This window comes from Brassica oleracea, chromosome C3 (assembly GCF_000695525.1).
Source record: "Brassica oleracea var. oleracea cultivar TO1000 chromosome C3, BOL, whole genome shotgun sequence".
NCBI lineage: Eukaryota > Viridiplantae > Streptophyta > Magnoliopsida > Brassicales > Brassicaceae > Brassica > Brassica oleracea.
The window spans coordinates 33,712,338-33,732,990 of NC_027750.1; the positions used below are offsets into that span (position 1 = coordinate 33,712,338).

Genomic DNA, 20,653 nt, shown 5'->3' on the forward strand with positions numbered 1-20,653 from the left:
CACCTAGATTGGATCTTAGTTACTTGAAATCAATTCCCTTAGCCCATGGATTCACTTGTTTATATTTCTAGGATATTAGTTTGTTACAAATCATCTATCTTCTTGTTTGCTTAGATTAGGAAGGTTTGTGTATTCTTGGTGCTATAAGTCTCTAGTTCTCTGTGGATTCGATCCTAAAATGCTACAATGACATACCATTCGATTGTGGTATTGTTGGCACATTAGGTTAATTGGTGTGTGCTTAAACGCGTAATCAGCACTCCGCGACATGGAGTGGGCATTCTCTGCGGCATGGAGCGGGCACTCCTTACCAAAATTCGAGAAATATGAAAAGTTTCATTAAACGCTTTCTTATATATACCTTTAGGGTTTTACCCTATTTTGTAGTACAAAGTGTATTCTGAAAACTCGCCTCCATCAATAATAATACTCTCTTTGCCCGTAGACATAGCCATTAGGGGTGAACCATATCGTTTCTCAATCTGTTAATCTGTATCTTCTTACATCCATCACAACAAACTGGTATCAGAGCCATGGTGAATCAGGTGAGAAGATGTCTGGGATGAACATGAAGATCGACAAGTTTACTGGAAGGAACAGTTCCAGTCTCTGGCAAATCAAGATGAAGGCGTTGCTGAAGCAACAATGTCTTTGAACACCGTTGTCAGGGAAGAAAGTTGAACCTGTTACTGTTGATATGGAGGTTACTGAAGAGAAAGTGTATTCAACGATTTTGTTGAGTCTGGCAGATGAGATCATCATCGAGGTTTCTGGTGTTGATGATGCAGCTGATTTGTGGTTGAAGTTAGAGAGTTTATACATGATGAAGTCTTTGACTAAGAAGCTACTCTTGAAACAATGTCTTTTCGCTCTGAGGATGCAGGAAGGTACACAACTTCAAGATCACCTTGATAGTCTAAATTCTATTATGTTGGATCTGAGAAATATTAACGCTAAGGTGGAAGATGAGGATGCGACATTGATTTTGTTGGTGTCACTGCCTAACTCCTAGGAGAACTTTGTTCAACCATTCATAGGGAGTAAGGATACAATGAGTCTGGAGGAAGTCTGGTCGGCACTTCATAGCAAGGAGTTGCGACACAAGGCATCAGGTTCTGGTACAGATGACCAAGCTTCTGGGTTGTTTGTAGGTGGTGGAAATAATTTTGGGAAAGGCAAAAAGTCGAAAGACAAAAGGTCGTTTTCAAGGGGTCCTACACCAACTGATATTTTCAATTACTGCAAAGAGAGAGGGCATTGGAAATCAGATTGTCCTACGAGGAAGAAGCAAGCTGGTTTCGCTGCTGTAGCCGAGAATGAAGCTAAGTCTGATAAAGATATTGCACTGGTTGCCCATGGAAAAACACATCCTAGAGATTTGTGGGTTCTGGACACAGGCGCGTCTTATCATATGTGTCCTAGGAGAGAATGGTTCCTAGAGTATGAGGCAGTGACTGATGGCAAGATCAAGATGGCGAATAACTTTGCCTGCGATATTGCAGGAATCGGTTCTATTAAGCTCATGACACATGGTGGTAGAGTGTGCACGTTGACTGGAGTTAGACATGTTCCATCTATGTCCAAGAACTTGATCTAAGTTAGTTTTTTGGATAGCAGAGGTTTCAAGTTTTCAGGAGGAGATGAAGTTCTGAGTGTCTATAGGGGTTCAAATGTGATTCTCAGAGGTTTCATTCATGGTACTTTGTATTTGCTGGAAGGTTCTACAGTTTCAAGTTCAACAAATGTTGCATATCCAGAGGTTCGAAAGGAAGATATGGACAAGCTGTGGCATATGAGGCTTGAACATATTGGCGAGCGTGGGATGCAGATTCTATCGAAGCAAGATCTTCTTTATGGTCATAAGACTAAAAGTCTTGAGTTCTGTGAGCACTGTGTGTTTGGGAAGCTGCATAGAAAGAAGTTTCCTAAAGTTGTTCATAAGACAAAAGGCACGCTGGATTACATCCATTCAGATTGTTGGGGTCCCTCTAAGGTGGAGTCGATGAAGGGTCACAAGTATTTTGTGTCGATGATTGATGACTATTCGAGGAAGACTTGGATAAGATTCATGAAGCACAAAAGTGAAGCTTTCAACAGCTTCAAGGAGTGGAAGATACTGGTGGAGAATCAAACTGAGAAGAAGATTAAGAGGTTTCATACTGATAATGGTCTGGAATTCTGATTCATCAGAGTTCAATCAGTTTTGTAAGGATGCAAGAGCTACTAAGCATCTTAGGTCAAGAATACACCACAACAGAATGGTGTACCAGAGAGAATGAACCAAACTTTGCTGAAGAGAGCGAGGTGCATGCTTTCAAATGATGGTTTGGAGAAGAAGTTTTGGGTTGAAGCAGAGGGTTTTAACAAGCAGGCGGAGCTACATGAAATCCAATCGGATTATCCAGAATTGATCGATCCGTAGGGAGGGATCGAGCAATCAATGTTTGACGAAAATCAACTTGTTGGGTCTGAAAAACTAGTGCTAGAGATAGACCAAGGAGAGTTGATGTCAGACCATCAGAGAGATATCAGTTTGAAGATATGGTGGTTTATGCACTACAGGTTGCAGAGGAAGTGGACACTTACAAGCCGTCTACTTACAGAGAAGCTATTTCAAGTTATGCATCAGAGAAATGGTTTGCTGCAATGGGAGATGAGATGGAATCTCATGAAAAGAATCACACATGGGATCTGGTCACACTACCACCTGGGAGAAATGTTGTGACTTGCAAGTGGATTTATATGATAAAAGATGGCCAGTCACCAGAAGAGGGAGTTAAGTATAAATCTCGAGTTGTTGCTAGAGGTTTCAGTCAAAGAGAAGGAGTGGACTACAATGAGATCTTCTCATCTGTGGTCAGACACACTTCTATCAGAGTGCTATTGGCAATAATAACATGTCAGGATCTGGAGTTGGAGCAACTTGATGTGAAGATTGCTTTTCTTCATGGAGAGCTTGAGGACGAGATCTATATGACTTAGCCTGAGGGTTTTCTGGTTTCTGGTAAGGAAGATCACATGTGCAAGTTGAGGAAGTCGTTGTATGGACTTAAGCAGTCTCCTAGACAGTGGTACAAGAGTTTTGACAGCTATATGGTCAAGTTGGACTACGACAGGAGTCCTTATGACTATTGTATTTACATGAGCAAGGTGGAAGATGTTTCCTATATCTACCCGGTGTTGTATGTAGATCACAAGCTGATAGCTGCCAAGAAGATGGGTGATGTTCAGAAGTTGAAAGAGCTACTGAATTCTGAGTATGAGATTTTCTGGTACCTTGAGGGTACATCTGATGTTGGCCTTGTCTACGGACACAAGGATTCGAGCCTGCTTACATGCTATTCTGATTCGAGCCTGCTTACATGCTATTCTGCTACATATCTACCCGGTGTTGTATGTAGATCACAAGCTGATAGCTGCCAAGAAGATGTGTGATGTTCAGAAGTTGAAAGAGCTACTGAATTCTGAGTATGAGATTTTCTGGTACCTTGAGGGTACATCTGATGTTGGTCTTGTCTACGGACACAAGGATTCGAGCCTGCTTACATGCTATTCTGATTGGTATTATGCAGAAGATGTGGACAGCAGGAGATCTACGACTGGTTACATATTTATTTTGGGTGGTTCTGTTGTGAGCTGGAAGTCGACGGTGACTTTGTCTACTACTGAGACAGAATATCTGGCATTGACAGAAGCTGCTAAAGAGGCGATATGGATGAGAGGATTGGTCAGTGATCTTGGTCTTCATCATGATCATGCTACTGTGTTCTGTGATAGCTTGAGTGCTATATGTTTAGCCAAGGATCAGGTTCGTCATGAGAGAACCAAGCATATCGATGCAAGATACCATTTTCTGAGAGATGAGAAGAGGATTGAAGTGAAGAAGGTGGGAACAGCTGATAATCTTGTGGATATGTTCACGAAGCCGGGTCCACACAGCAAGTTCAAGCATTGTCTTGATTTGTTGAATATCTCAAGTTGTTAAATCTGGCCCTGATGCCCTAAGGGCATCTGGCTCGAAAGAGCATCTGGCCCAAGTGAGGGCATCTGGCCCTGAGAAGCATCTTGTCCGATGGGACATCTGACATCTGAGTTCGATAGAACATCCGAGGCAAAGAGAGAGTCTAGTACATCTATATTCTGAGCATGAAGAAGTGCATTGTGGTACATCTGATGATGGAGGATTCAAGTCAATGTGGAGATTTGTTGAAATATGCCTTGAATCTGCGAGTTGGCAGGCGGCATGGAGCAGGCGATCTCTGGCAGGGAACGAGTGATCTCTAATACATGGAGTGGGTGCTCCGCGACATGGAGTGGGCGTTCTCTGCGGCATGGAGCGGGTGCTCCTTGCCAAAATCCGAGAAATATGGAAAGTTTCATTAAACGCTTTCTTATATATACCTTTAGGGTTTTATCCTATTCTGTAGTACAAAGTGTATTCTGAAAACTTGCCTCACTCAATAATAATACTCTCTTTGCCCGTAGCCGTTAGGATGAACCAAGTTAAATCTCTATGTCTTTCTTTATCGTTTATCAATCTGTTAATTTGTATCTTCCGGATCTTGTCTGCCTCCTTGGCTACAAAAATCTGATTTCTATGATTTTCATGTGTTATCATATGGGTTCACGAGCCAATATATGCGTGAAAGATGCTGTTATAATCTTCTCTAAGGAGACGAGATGTGGTGGATTGTGCGTGTGAGAGTTAGGCAGAGGGGGAACACTGCATAAACATCGGAGTCTTGTGATCCTAAAAAGTAATAATGAAAATGGCACATGATGATAATATCATGGTCTATAATCTATATATGTATGGACCAAAATGGGGGTGAAGGTAGATGAAGCGTCTTGAGTTCTCTAATCTTCCACAAGGTTCTCAGAGTCCTAAAAGCAGCCTAAAAGTTATAGCAAGAAAGTCATATATGGTGTAGCCATTTAATGGATCCTTCAAGATGCAAGATACATCGCCAAAGAAAGGTGTAGCCATTTAATGGATCCTTCAAGATGCAAGAAACATCGCCAAAGAAAGGCTTCATTGCGGAGATGAAAGCAGTTTCAATGTGATCCAAGTTATTTGTAGAAGAAGTGGATTAATAAATGTTTAGGGTTGTGATAGAAGTCAGTCCTGAATCAGAAAGGCCTGGCTATTGTTCCTTTGTTTTGCTTTCTGTGGGGGCTCAAAGTCATTGATCTCTGTATAAACCGGAGAGTTTATTTGCATGAAAAACTGCTGAAACGAATAGTATTGGTAGCGAGTAGATTCTGCGTGTCAATCTTTTCCTCTTTGAAGATGGATAACGTTAAAATTTAGAGTTTAAGTGTCATGGGCTGTCTGACGTGACGACAGACTAGTTAGATCAAATACGTGCCTTATCATCTTAGGCCACTAATGCCTACTACGGATATGAAATCTAGTTGATAGATCAAACTTCCTCATTTAATTTTCCGTTTTCAATTATCATCCCAGAACAAGTTCAGTCCAGAACAAAAAACAGGAACAACAACAAAGGTGTTAACATAGAGATGGATTTATAGTAAACTTCAGGGAAACTAAACTTATCTATTGCAGTGGATACAACCTAGTCTTGGAGTTTGAACCCCTATCGGTTTTATTATCAAAAATAACCATTATTTTTTCAAGTTTTGGAGATGTTTGCTTCTGCAAGTTCTTCATCGTGAAAATGTTCATCATTTCTCGAAGTCATACCACAGTTTGATGGATACCAGAAATCATAATCATTTCTTGAAGTTTTATTTGAATTTTCTTTGTTTAGCGCATTCCCCATATTCTGTGGAGAGATATCACCCATCTTCTCCCGAGAGATATCATCGATATCATTTGGTGTACATACCAAACTAAAGCCACATTTTAGCACTTTGCATTTTGCTACCTCACCTGAACTATTAGTCACCTGAAATCTGAGAGAAGCCAAATAAGGAATACATCCTTTCCCATGGTCTTCCACGTGACATTTGTTGATATATAGCCAGCTTGTATAGCCAATAAAAACATGAGCAGAGTCAATCTTTCGTGGATCATCACCTGGTATGCTCCAACCTCCAACAATGGAAGTATAACTGATACATGGCCCATCATCAGTTTTGAATTCACAAGTGCATTTCACCAAGAAACGGTTGTTTTGATGGTGGCAGTCCGGAAACATTATAACAGCGCATAAAGCTATCCCAGTAAGCCTACTGTCACACCAGTGCCGAGGTAGTTTCGGCTCTAACACTGACCCAAAGCCTTGGTGATCAAACGATGCAGGTACTTCACATCCAGGAAAACAAGTTCCAATCAAAGATTCCAAAACAAAGCCCTTCAACGTTATACCAAAAACAAAGATCATTAAACTGTTTATGTAAACGAAAGCTGTATGTCTTTTTAGGGAGAAAAGTAGTAAATACCCCATTATAACGATTCAAAGCATCTGATATTAACTGGCTTTTCTTACGAGTGTAAGATATGATATTACTTTTCGCAACTTGATCCAATTTGTTGCAATTAGTGAAAATGAATGTGCAATGGATTTGGCCTGTCACCATGAGAAGGGCTAGAGGGGTTCCAACTTTTTCCAGTGAGTCGCATCCATGTGCATCTAAGCACTTGAGGTTTGGTGGAAGCACTGGAATAGATTTGAGCTTCTTGCAGTTCTTTAAGTCAAGCCATTTAAGTTGATAAAGCTGACTGATGTTATCCTGCAAGCTCTCAAGATCATTTCCACTTAAGCATAACGATAGCAAAGAGGATGATAGACCGGAATTACTTAAACCGCAATGTGTCTGAATGTCTGGAAATGGCTTATTTGCAAAAGCTTTTCCTTGTGACTGACTGCAATGCAATAACATTGGCATCTGCTTTATCCCTGTTCCATCAAGCAGTAAAATCTTCAGAGATTCCATCTTCTCCTTCAACTCTGGAAACATCTTTAGCTTTGAGCAGCCAGAGAGTATTAGCTCTTGAAGTGCTCTTAGCTTTCCAAGACAATCGGGAAGACTCTTCAGCGATTTGCAGTCTTTCAAATTTAATAGGAAAAGTTTCTGAAGGTCCTCAACTGAATCTGGAATAACTTCAATTGCCGTGGCTTGCAAGTAAAGAGATTCTAGACTCTCGGAAATCACAGGAAATTGTTCAAGGTTCGAGCAGTAACTCAAGATGAGAGTTTTCAAAGATTTCAACTTCATGTTAGGAAGAGACACCAGTCGTGTGCATCCTCCCATGTTCAGGTAAACTAGGCTTTCCATTTCTTGCATCCCTTGCGGCAATGTTGTCAAGTCTGTGCAGCCTTCAAGATTCAGTCTTTGGAGATTTGAAGCCCCTAGTAACCCAGATATTTCACACAGCTCACTCGAGTGACTGAGATCGACCCATTTGAGTTTGGATGTATCCTGTGAGCAGAAACAGAGTCAACCGTTAGGCAACAATAAAGGGCAAGAAACTCGCTACACAGAGGCTCCAAAGGCACACCTTACTGTCTTCCCAAAGTCGTTTTATCTTGCTGTAAGGGAGATTGAGCTCAATAAGGTTCTTCGGGCTTATCCCTTCTGGAAGTTCCTCCAATGGGAACTGTAGCCAGTACAGATACCGAAGACTTTCCATTGCGCATTTAAGTCCATCAGGGAAATTCAATTTGTAATCACCATCACAGTCTCGAGAACACTGGGAGTTGTACACTTTAAGGTACCGTAGGTTGCACATCTTACTGAAAATTTCATTGTCTAAGGCCAGTTTATCACTGAATTTAGACATGTCCAGCGAAATACCCTTGACGCTGTCCCTGCCCTGATAAAGTATACTATATGTTAGTAGATAATTAGTTTTTCTAAAGTGAAAAAAAATATCAGATGATTTCATTCAAAAAAATAATTAAATATCAGAAAGTTGTAATTTATTTATTCAGACATTCAATAATAAATATAGAAAAAGACAAAAGTAGTACTAAATCAAGTTTTTGTTCTCAAACTAGCACTCAAGGTCAAAAGTCACAAAAATAGCACTTAATGTTTTATCAAAAGTTACAAACTTAGGGTTTAGAGTTAAAGTGTGAAGTTTAGGATTTAGGGTTTAGGGTTTAGGGTTTAGGGTTTAGGATTTAGGGTTTAGAGTTTAGGGTTTAGGGTTTAGAGTTTAGGGTTTAGGGTTTAGAGTTTAGGGTTTAGGGTTTAGAGTTTAGGGTTTAGGGTTTAGAGTTTAGGGTTTAGGGTTTAGAGTTTAGGGTTTAGGGTTTAGAGTTTAGGGTTTAGGGTTTAGAAATGAGGTTTTGGGGATAAAATTTCAAATTTTGAAAAATAAAAAAATTAAAATTTTCAAAGGATAAACTTAAAAATGTGCTATTTTGGTCATTATAGTTTTTGAATGCTATTTTTGTGATATAAACTTTGAAATGTGCTATTTTGGAGATTTGCCCTAATAAATAAACCCTAAAAATGGGTATTCACTGAGTTTTCCTCTTTTAAGTTTTCTTGCTTTCTTCGAGTTTAATTCATTCGCGTAGTTTCTCAAGACAAAAGAAGTAAGAAAACAGTATAACAGGGATTGATAACAGAACTTACCGAGTTTTTGAGGTTAGATTGATCATTTTTCCTTGTTTGGTTGACAAATCTCATTCTTTTGTTTTTCGCCATAGAAGCAAATGTATCATGATCCCAAATCATATAGTTTCCCTGACTGCTTTCAGCGGAGAAGGATGAACCATGTTTCTTAGCGAACGTAGACCACAAATCATGCATTTCAACTCGCCCACTGGAGATGCTAATCAGTAGCTTGTCCGCGAGGTCTCTTATTTCACTAGCAGTATCATCAGTAGAATTATCAGGATCTGCTGAATCCACTAAACTTCTAACGTAATACTCATCCCCTGATCTGAAGAAACAGGCTACAACAAAAAAAGCTTCTCTTTGCTGCTCACTTAGCTCATCATAACTTTTTCTCAATAGATCTTGAATACGCGGGCTGGGAATTTGCGCCAGTGTATCCAATCTCTGTGACCAGTGATCCTCATCTCCCGAGAGAAGCTCCCGACCTAATATCTTGAGAGCTTGCAGGTTACCTCGGGCATAATCAGCGAACTTTGTGGAAAGATCCCTGAGATTTCCCGGGCGAGGACAGTTGTGATCTTTAAAGGCATAAAAGCTGAATCGGTTCAAGCTGTCTGCGAGATCCAAGCTTGGGACTGCGTAAGTATACTCGAGTTGGCTTATCGCTGTCCTGTTACGCGTGGATATAACCACTCTGCTTCCTTTCCTAATCCATTTATGATTATCCAGAAGAGAGTGTACCTGATTCTTGCTACTCACGTCATCGAAAACAAGAAAAACTTTCTTCTGTAGCAGTTCACTCTCCATGGTTTCATAGTTCATATCGTCACTTATCTCATTGTAAGTGTCACTAAGCAAACTTTTCAAAACTATCCTCTGTAGTGATTGCGCCCCATACGCATTCGACATGTCACGGATGTTCACCAAATGCACGTGTCGCTGGAACTTGTGTTTCCACTCATCATACAATCTCTTCACCAGGGTGGTTTTGCCGATTCCGGGCATCCCGTAAACCCCAACAATGCGAGTTTCCTTGTGGCTAAGGTCTAACTTTTCTTTCAGTTCATCTAGGCGTTGTTTGAGTCCAGCGAGCTCGTTTTGGTTATCAGAATCAACTATGTTCTTACTGTGAGTGATAGAGCTTGAATATGTGGAGGTATTAGTGCGAGGCATTTTTGTCTTGGGTTCTTCTTTTCCTTTTTGTAATGCAATTTTCTTTAGTACTCTTTGAATATCCCCAACTATTTCACCAATGAGAAGGTCTTCGTCTCTACAATAACCAATAGTTAAGAAGTTAATTAAATAGACTATGAGCATGATTAATGGATGTTCTTAGGGTGGAGTTCTTATCGGAATATAAGAACCCGTCTTTTAGCTTTTTTAGTTAAAAGTTAAGAGACAGGTTCTTATATTCCGCTAATAACCTCACTCTAAGAACTTCCATTAACCGTGCTCTAAGAGACACTACAAAAAGACTTTGATTAATAGGTATCAGAGCTTGCCCTAGCTGCCAGGAGAAAAAGGGAGATTCTTTTTGTGCCTGCGCCGGTGATTTTTCCAACACATACGGTGAGATTTTTTTTCTTATACAGTAAAACCTCTATAAATTAATAATGTTGGGACTTTAAAATTTTATTAATTTACAGAGATATTAATTAAAATTTTTTTTCTTATTTAGATTTCTTATTTTAAGATAAGAAAAAATATTTGATTTTATTGTATAGATATTAATTATTATTTTTAAATTTTGACATTTATATTAATTTTATTATATTATTTGGTGTATATAATATATATTGCATAGAACTTAAATGTGGTTTTAGGTATAATATTATTAAATCTCATCAAAAATATATTAAGTGTTAAGAAAATATAAAGATAATTCTATTATGAATATAAAACAAACAATATAATAATAGGTTCTTACTTATATAAAATATGTATACATATAAATTATTAATTTATAATTTTAATGGGACCATGTATTTATATAGAATTTTCTAAAAAAATATTATATTATTATTTTATTGATTTGTGTCAAATTTTGAACCGGCCCAAGCTGGGGCCGGCGAAATTTATTAATTTATAGAGATTATTAATTTATCGAGTATTAATTTATAGAGGTTCTACTTAGTTTCTTCTTGTTTGTATTCTAGTATTATGATTTTCTTCTACTTGTTTTTAAAGTTTTTGGTGATATTTTCGTTTTCTTCCGGCTTTTATAATCGGATATATACTTGTTTGTTTTGATTTTCGTTGTAATGGTTATCGTAAATTGTTCGACAGGGTGATCTCTTCTGGAACATATCACTGTGTTCCCAACCTAACTCCCTCCTTCTCCGAGTTTTGTCCGACAAGGTAATCCAATTGGAAAACCCTGATAATTAAATAAAAAAATATTTTTATCTGAAAAACTTTTATCATGGAGGCAATGCTTGTGACTACAACTCGTTGTGATAGGAAAAAGCAATTCGAATGTATTGACAAAATCCAACCTAATTACCATGGTTCAAGAATTCGTTAGGGGCAAAAAAAACTAGAATAAAATTGGGGATGAGCGAGTCTCTTACTCCTCGGCCCTTGTGGAGGGTTCATCGGTGGTTGATAAAAGGCCAGCGTTTGTTGTGAAAGATGGAGCTGCAGAGGTAGCTATTCCAGCGGAGATTTTCGAGGATGTGGAACCGTTGTGGAGAAGTTTTGTCGCCAGGTACTTTATCAATGGTGCCCGCATATTGGTTCTATTCATGCTAAAGTGAACAGGATCTGGAACTCTTCTGGGAAGAAGACCAAGATCGATGTCCAGTTCATTAGAAAAACGACTATCCAATTCAAAATTGAAGATGCAGCGATTAAAAACAGAGTTATGAACATGAAGTTTTGGCATATCTCAGAGGTTCTTTTGATGTTGGGGGAGTGGACTCCTGAGACGGGTCGCTCCCCTCCGGATCTTTCTGCCATGCCCTTGTGGGTTGATTTATTGAATGTACCAGAATATCATTACTCAACGAAGGGCTTCCTTGCCATAACTTCAGGGAAGTTTTTAAGCTTCATCCAAATATGGAGCGATGCATAAGAATGGATATGGCCAGAGTATTGGTCGAAGTTGATTTGACTAACACTTTGCCAAACAAGATAAGTTTTCAGAGCAGAGATGGTGTTCCTATTTCGTGTCTATTAACTACCTTTGGCTCCCTCCTAGATGTTCTCCTGCTCTAGATGGGGGCGTCACACAAGCGACTGTCAGTCAGTGAACTGGAGTGCCCAGTCTACGTCTGAGGAAGTTGCTACTGTGGTTGTGAACGACACCATAGAGTTGGAAGGTTTCTCTTCGAAGGAGACAACTGGAAAAGCTAGTAAGGAGATAGTAACAATGCTAATAGCAGAGCTTGAATCAATGTTTGAGAAGGAAAGCTTATCGGGCAGTAGATTTCCACGTCAGTGTGTGGCGGGAGAAGAGTCAACTGATATAGAATAGTGGGCTTTTGTGAGTACTAGTCAGGATGGAAAGACTTCCCCACATAAAGAAGCTTAAAGCTGCAAATCACCAAATTGTTTCTAAATCCTTCAAGACCTGAGGGAGGAGGGAGAGATTGTTAATGAGGATGATGATGTTTTGAGTGATGTTGCTGAGAAAATTTTGGAGGATCTCGTAGCAGTTGGTGACCAAGGGAAGGCTGATGAAGTCGTAGATGAGGATGATGATATTCAGGACGGTCTAGAAGCGAAGGTTCACCAGACTGCACAAGATACTGTTGATATTACAAGAGAAACCAAGGTGTCATTACAAAGGCAAAATTCTTCTATTCGTGGTAAGGGCAGGGGATCTAAGCGATAGATTGTCAAATCCAGAGACCTGGTTCATGTCATAGCGCATCAGCATAAGGGTAATCCGCTAAGAAAAAAGCTTCCTTCCAGAAGCACTGATGTCTTCAATCTTCGCATGGAACATGCATGGGTTCAATAAGCCACACAAACAAAAGGCAGTTCGGTATTGGGTTAAAGCTGCAAAACTGTCATTTGGGTGTTTGATTGAGACTAGAGTTAAGGAGGAAAATTTTCAGGTCTTTGATGCTACTTTCCCTGGTTGGAGGTGTATTCATAATTACTCAAGCCACCGGCTGGGTCGTATTTGGGGTTTGCTAATCAATAAATGATTACCTTGTGGGTGAAATACAAGTCGTTGGAGATACTTTTCTTTGTTCATTTTTTTTATGCTTTCAACCATGCTAACGAGCGAAGAGATCTGTGGCGTGAGATGGAAGCGATTGGAAGGTCGGTAGGACAGAACCCGTGGATCATTCTGAAGCCTTTTAAATTCTTCACCCATGTCACCAATCATCCTCGTTTCCTTAAAGTTGTAGCTCGAGTATGGAATGAGTCGCCTTCCTTGTTCCATTCGCGTTCTGCTCTAAGTAAATTTCAGGAAAAGCTGAAGGCTCTAAAATCAGAGAGGCGAGGTCTGAATAAAGACTTGTATGGGGATCTACCAGGCCGTGTCAAACAAGCCTATGAGGAGCTATGTGCTAGGCAAACAAAGGCTATGCAGAACCCGCAAACATCTACTTTTGAGACTACGTCGGAGGCTTGGGAGCGTTGGCACCATATAACATGCATTGAGGAGCAGTTCTGCTATCGGAAATCTAGAGTTCAGTGGCTGGGTCTTGGAGAAAGAAACTCTAGGTTTTTCCATAAGGTCACCAAAAGTCGAAATGTCAGGAACACAATTAGGTGAAGTGTCACTGGAGATAGCAGAATAATCACGACTCCCTCTGAAATTAAGCTTGAAGCAGCAGATCATTTTGAGTCCTTTTTGAATGGCTCACAGCAAGTGGAAGTGGGGGTTTCTCATGAAGAGCTAAGTCAACTGATCGATCATCGTTGTTCTGCAGAGGACGCTACTGCGCTTCAGGCTCCGGTGCAAGCTGAGGAAATTAAGGAGATGCTATTATCTATGCCAACAAGCAAAGCCCCTGGTCTTGATGGGTACCCCATGGAGTTCTATAAAGCCGCCTTGTCAGTGATTGGGAAGGATTTTTATTATTGCTGCCCAATCTTTCTTCATCTATGGTTTCATGCCACACAGCATCAACGCCACAATTTTATCCTTGGTACCTAAGACTACTGATGTTGAGAAAATGACAGACTTCAGGACAATTGCTTGTTGCAATGTTATCTACAAGGTAGTGTCGAAAATCATAGCACGAAGACTGAAGGCTACATTGCCGGAGGCCATATAACTCAATCAGTGTGGTTTTGTGGAGGGGAGGTTGCTTCTGGAAAATGTTCTCTTGGCAACAGAACTAGTCAAAGACTATCACAAGGCGTCTACCTCGTATAGATCTGCCATCAAGCTGGATATCTCTAAAACTTTTGACATTGTTAGTTGGTCTTTCATATTGATGATACATTGAGAGCGATGAACTATCCAAACCTCTTTTTCACTTGGAGAATGAGGTGCATTACTGCTGCCTGCTTTCTCAGTGTGTAAACAAAGAGTTGGAGGGGTTTTTCACTAGCAGCAGGGGTATATGGAGGGTTTCTCTCTCTACGTTATAGTAAGCAATGTTCTCTCTAAACTTCTGGTAAGGCAGTTATGGAGGATCGTATTGGCTATCACCCACACTGTAAAGAGATAAATCTGTCCCACCTAAGTTTCGCTGACGACATAATGGTTTTCACAAATGACACTCCAGCATCTCTTCGTGGCACATTGTCTGTATTTGATGATTTTGCAGGCATGTCTGGTTTACGAATAAATGCTGCTAAATCGACAACCTTTGCTGCGGGTTGGGGAAAACAAGCGCTGGAGAGTGAAGCAGAGGCTGCAGGTCTATCCATCTCTGCTTTGCCTATCAGATATCTTGGGTTCCCCCTCACCACAATGACAAAGCATGACTACGAACCCCTCCTCACCAAAACTCACAATCGCTTCCTCTCTTGGACAAGTAAGGCTCTCTCTTATGTAGAAAGGCTACTGCTCATTAAATCTGTTATTGCTAGCATCACAAATTTCTGGTGTGCTGCATTTTTTCTTCCCCAAGCTTGTATTGATGAGATTGAGAGTATGTGCTCTGCGTTTTTCTGGAGTGGTTCCCTGAACAACACGTCTAAGTCTAAGGTTGCTTGGGAAGAAGTATGTCGGCCTTATGAGGAAGGAGGGCTTGGTGTGCGGCGTGTGATTGATGTGAGTACGGTTTTTATATTAAAACTCATATGGCGGGTTACTTCTAAGTCTTCTTCTTTGTGGAGTGCATGGGTTAGTCAGTATTTACTGTGAGGAGAGACCCTTTAGGACGTGAAAGACACATGATTGGGATCTTGGATGTGGAGACAATTTTTAAAGTTTAAAACTCTGGCACAGAATTTCATTAGTATGAATATAAACAATGGACAGACAGTGAGGTTTTGGACAGATATTTGGCATCCAAAAGGTCGGCTGATAGACATTACAGGAGAGATTGGCACTAAGAAGCAAGGCATTCCAAGAAATGCAAGAATTTGCGAGGTATTTGTTGATGGGGTTTGGAGGATCAGGAGTTGCAGGGACCAACGGATTCACGTGCTAATGCAGGAGGTCCATGGGTTTCCTATCTCTCTGTCAGCGGGTGTTAAAGATGGAGTTTTGTGGAAGCAGTGGCCTGATGACTACGGGGACATGTTCGTATCAACTGAAACTTGGCAGCAGGTAAGACAAAAGAAGAGAAAGATTCAGTGGACTAAACTGATCTGGTTCTCGCAAGGTGTACCGCGATTTGCTTTCATCACCTGGCTAGTTTTCAGAGACAGGCTTGCTACTGGTCATCGAACTCAAAATGGGGTCAGCCGCAAAGTTGCCCATTCTGTGGCAAATCAGATGAGACTCGTTACCATCTTTTCTTTGCCTGTCCGTACACTTTTACATATATGGCTGCAGGTTGTGAGGTCCTTGCTTGGTGCTGAGCCTGATCCAGACTGAGAGACCACCTCTCTCTAATTGCTCACCAGAACTTATTGCCGCCTAACTTTCATCTTACTACGCTTGGTACTGCAAGTCTCTATCTATTTTATTTGGAGGGAAAGGAACGACCGGAAGCACAACAGTATCACTAAACCGGTGGACCAATTGGTCCGACTCATTGAAAAAACTGTGAAGAACCGTATCATGTCTACGAAGTACTATATGAAGCCAAAGCTGCATGCCCTCATGGCTCGTTGGTTTGAAGCTCACATGTCCTAGCATAGTCATAGCCTTAGAATAGTCATTTTTGAACTCGTTTCTAAACGGTTAAACAATGCACATACATACATTTTTCCAAGTTGATCAATAAATTAAATATTTCATCAAAAAAAAAATATTCAACCTAATTTTGGTGTGGATTCATCATTGATTTTTCTTATAGTTGTGTGTTTTCAGATCATATAATTAATGGCTTAGATATATTTTTCAAAAGCTTATTTTGACTCTCTTGATGCTATGTATCATATCAATTTCTTTATTAGTATCTTTAATATACTATATGGAATAAAATGATTTTTAGATGAAAAAAAAAAACTAAGAGACACTACATTACTTACCAAAGATTAACGAGGTATATAGTGAAATTGTATAAAATGATAGTTAAAGATTAACGAGGTATATAGCGAAATTGTATAAAATGATAGTTAAATTATAGGCAATTCTCTCAAATAACTATTTTTAAGTTTTTTTGGTCACCAAGAGAATATTCAAAGAAGAAAATGACCAAAAAATATTTCATTAAAGAGGTAAAAGACTCTTCTACCTTTTTTTTGCTTTATAGATATATAAATATAAATAAATAATAACAAAATAAAAATATATTTTTTATAGTTTTCCAATTATAAGTTTTCAAATTTGAACATTTATTAAAAAAAATTTGAAAAAAAAATTCACATTTTTTTTCAAATTTTCTTTTTGAAATTCGAAAATAATTTTTGAAAATATTTTTAAAATGTTTATTTTGAAAATTTTAATATTTATTTATTTTTATAAATTTTAAACCCTATTTGAAAAACTTCACCCCTTAACTCTAAACTTTAAGTCTATATTAGTTAACCCTACATATATAGGTGTTTAATATTGTCTGTAGATATAGAAATTAGAATGTGTATTAATCATTAATGTGAATACCCTACATCCTTTGTAATACATACTAGGTGTTTGTCCGTAATTTTGCGGGTAATTATATTATATGAAGAAATATATAGTATGTTTACATTGTTTTAATTTGTGAATAACAATTAAAATTTTAAAATTAAAATTTTTAATTTCAAATAGTTGGATAATCAAAAATTTCAGTATATAGTTTTAGAAGATCATGAGATTTAAAATAGTTCAACAAAGTAAACCTTAGTCATTACAAATATTTCTCTTACAGAAAAACAATATTATAATTAATTCAGATAATTGGATGCAGAATTACTTTTTATTTTATTTTAACACGTAGAAAAAACTTGGAATACTCTAGCTTTCAAGAAAAAAAATTGATTTTTTTTGTGTAGGACCAATACAATGATCGGATGCTTTTATCATGAAGAAATTTTGTAAATGTTTTTGTGTGGACTTTAGAAACATAAAAAGTTCTAATATTTTTTAACCTATAAATATAATTCTTTTATATGAGAATATATAACCATTAATTTTTTTTCAATAAAAAAAGTTAATTATTTTATTTAATTATATATAAATAATTGATAAAGAAAAAGCAATTAATAAAACATATATATTGAGGGTGATAGACGTTAACAGAATTAAAGTTTAGAATTTCTTTCGTCAATTTTTAGTTGATGGGTTTTTTAAGATTCATCTTTAGTTGACGGGTTTTATTACTAAAAGTCCTTAGGTAAATGACAAAGTATTTCCTTGTCCATGTGAAAAAAACCTTTTTTTCAACATTTTGGTTTGGGTATTATTTCTTTAAATCCAAGGATATATATATATATGTTCATTTATCAGTGCTACCGTTTCGACACTTATTTTTTCCAAATACTGGTTTGGCTTTCTACTTTCTAATAGCAATTCGAAAATATTTGTTTCATTTAATATTTTATATGATTTACCAAATTTACTCTAAAAGATATTATAAGTATACTTCTAATAATATATGCCAGGCGATTGCATCCGATTTCATAAGTTTAGAATATTATATGAAAATACTATAACTTTCAAATAATAATTAAAAATATCAAGGAAATAAAATTTTAACTCCATATAGTCTGAAAATCATAAATCTCAGTGTTAAATTTTTAGAAGAACTGAAAAATTAATTCTAGTGGAATAATTTGATCTAAATCACTTAAAATCCTTCTCTTACATATATACAACATTTATTTTTGGTTTAGGTACTTAATTATATTTTTTAAAACTTATCTGATTAAGGTATCCAATTATAAAAATTGAAGATGATTGGTATAGAATTACCTTTTTTCAGATATGATAAAAAAAAACTAAATATCCACAAAAATTGAAATTATAACAACCTTACAAACTTCACACATGAGAGACACATAAGAAAAAATAACTTAATTGACTTCTGTTTTAATATACAATAATTTATAAATTTTTTTTTTTCAAAGGTATTATAAATGAATTAAAAATTTATATGAAATATTAATAAAGGGTCTTATATATAATTTATAAACTCTGATAAAATTATTTGTAATGAAAAAAATATTTTGTAAATATTTTTAAATCTGTAGAAATAGTTTTAAATTTGTATAAATGATTTATAAATGTAGCTTTACAAAACACTAATAGTTCTTATAATGTCTTACATACCATATAAAATCATTATATTGATTTCTATAAAAACAATTAGTGTTAAAATATTTTATATATTTTTTAAAATGTTGATAAAAATAAATTGTTGTTTCTTTCTATAATTTGTAAACTTGGTTACCTTATATCATTATTTATAAGCTTTTGTGGGTTAATTGTTAACTAATATTAATTGATTTTAAAAATACATTTTATTTTTATATATGATTAAAAATTTTAAATCATTAATGAATCAAATTATAATACTCTTCTTAAGATTTTATTTATGAACAACACGTAAGAAAAATTCACGTAAGTAGTATGATAATTTGTAAAATATAATTTTATTATATTATTTTTAAATCTGTAAAAATATACATTTATAAAATTATAGATAGATACATAAGAATTTATAAATAAATTTATAAAATTTATGTTTTTATTAGTTTATAAATGCATTTTTAAACTATAAATGATTTATAATAGTTTATATCTAATTTATAAACTATGATAAATAATTTTGTAATTCAGAATAAAAGGTTTTTTAAATGTTTATATATATAATCTAAAATTATTATAAATTATTTATAAATGATGTGTGCCTAACAAAACTTAATAATTATTATAATGTTTTATATGTGAAAGTAACGCTTTATATAAGAAAATAAAATCATTGATTTTTATTAATTATTTTATGTTCAATTATTTTATAGAGTTTATAACTAAATAATTGATTTAAAAATTAATCAAGCATTATACATTATTGCTATAATTTCTACACTTGGTCATTCTTTATGTTATTTGGCACCATAGATTAAATGATTCTAGAATTAAATTTTATTTTCAGATATAATTAAAAATCATTAGAAATCAATTATAACAATTTTCTTAAGATTTTCCTGTGGATGACACAGAAAAGTGGCTTACTTTTTAATAAATAGTAGGATACGTGTATAATTGTTTTTGTTGTTATATCTTATCTCTTATGGTTTACAAATCCAATTCCATACCTCTTCCCATCGTAATTGATGCCTATAATTGTGGAAGCATACTTCAAAGCTTCAGTCCATTTTTTTTCTCTCACATCATCGACATACTTCACCAGCTCCCTCAACTTATCACCAAAATCTCCCATGAGCCCTTGAATGGTGTATGGAGTTACCTTATAGAAGATGGGAACAATCACAAGTTTGTTCGCTTCCATGCATTCCTTCATCTTCACCAACTCGTCCAGACACCATCTTGACTCCGTATACCTAGGGGAGAAGATCGCCAGCGCGATCTTTGACTCTTCTATCCTCTTGAAGAAAACTTTCTGATTAAGGCCTTTCTGTTCGTTGGTGTCGATGAAAAAGTTGATTCCATTTCTTTCAAAGGCCTTCTTGAGATGGCCGATAAAGCTGTGACGAAGTTCAGCTCCTCGGAAGTTGATGAACACTTGAGGTTGCGCTGAGGCGTCCATAGAGTAACTTCTCAAAGAGGGACTTTTTTTCATGGCGTTCAACTAATCTTTTCTGAGAGACAAGTCAAGTTGTAAACTTGTTCAACTTAAAAACTCAAGTTTAATAATCTATGGACCATTTCAATAAGGGTGCCTTCATTTTAACAATTGCAACTTTGGCAAATAGGGTACATAAAAATTGATTTTTTAAAGTCAACTTTGGCAAAGTTTCAAAAAGGTCAACTTTGGCAACTCTGGAAACTACGACATTTTTATATATTAATTGAGAATCATTACAAAAATAATAACATTATAGTTTGTAATATTTACAAATTAAAGTTGCTGATGTATCGATTAATTAGAATCCAATTTCGCTGATGTGCCATGACTAGAATCGATTAGAAAATTAGTTAATCCAATTTCAATTTTTTAGAGAACGTTATATCCCCTATATATTAATCCTGGAATATTACAACATATTTTTATAGCCACATGTCAAGGAAAATTCTTAGAATCCTTAGAAAAATAAGTTGGTGCATATAAATATATATTATACTTTTTATTAAACTAACTACAAAAATGATTAGTAGTGTACAATAAAATATTATTTATTTCCTTAAATAAAAGCTACGAATTTACATAATATGATTAACATATATATGTCAATGAATGATTATGAATAATGCATATTTGATACAAAATTGTATCATTTCTCTTTTTGTTTAATTTTATATTATTAAAAAATAAACAATCACATTAAGCATATAATAAAAAAAAACTTAGATTTTTTCTTAAATGTTATATTTTCAATTTTTTTAAACGACTATAAATTACTAAAAATGGTAAAAGTCCCCAATTGAAAATTTTGTGATCCATGGTTTAATTGTTTTTTTGTTCAAACAAGATACAAATAATAATAA

At 36.3% G+C, this 20,653-nt stretch overlaps 1 protein-coding gene across 1 annotated transcript; it reads right to left on the bottom strand.

Moving 5' to 3' along the window:
* Positions 1 to 5,436: 5,436 nt before the first annotated feature.
* On the bottom strand, positions 5,437 to 19,856 carry LOC106328238 (disease resistance protein RPS4). Its single transcript, XM_013766638.1, has 5 exons — positions 19,303 to 19,856; positions 8,554 to 9,808; positions 7,469 to 7,783; positions 6,409 to 7,389; positions 5,437 to 6,320 (listed from the first exon to the last, which is right to left on the bottom strand). The coding sequence occupies exons 1-5, from the start codon at positions 19,785 to 19,787 to the stop codon at positions 5,637 to 5,639; spliced, it is 3,720 nt and encodes a 1,239-aa protein (XP_013622092.1). The 5' UTR covers positions 19,788 to 19,856; the 3' UTR covers positions 5,437 to 5,636.
* Between the last annotated feature and the right edge of the window lie 797 nt (positions 19,857 to 20,653).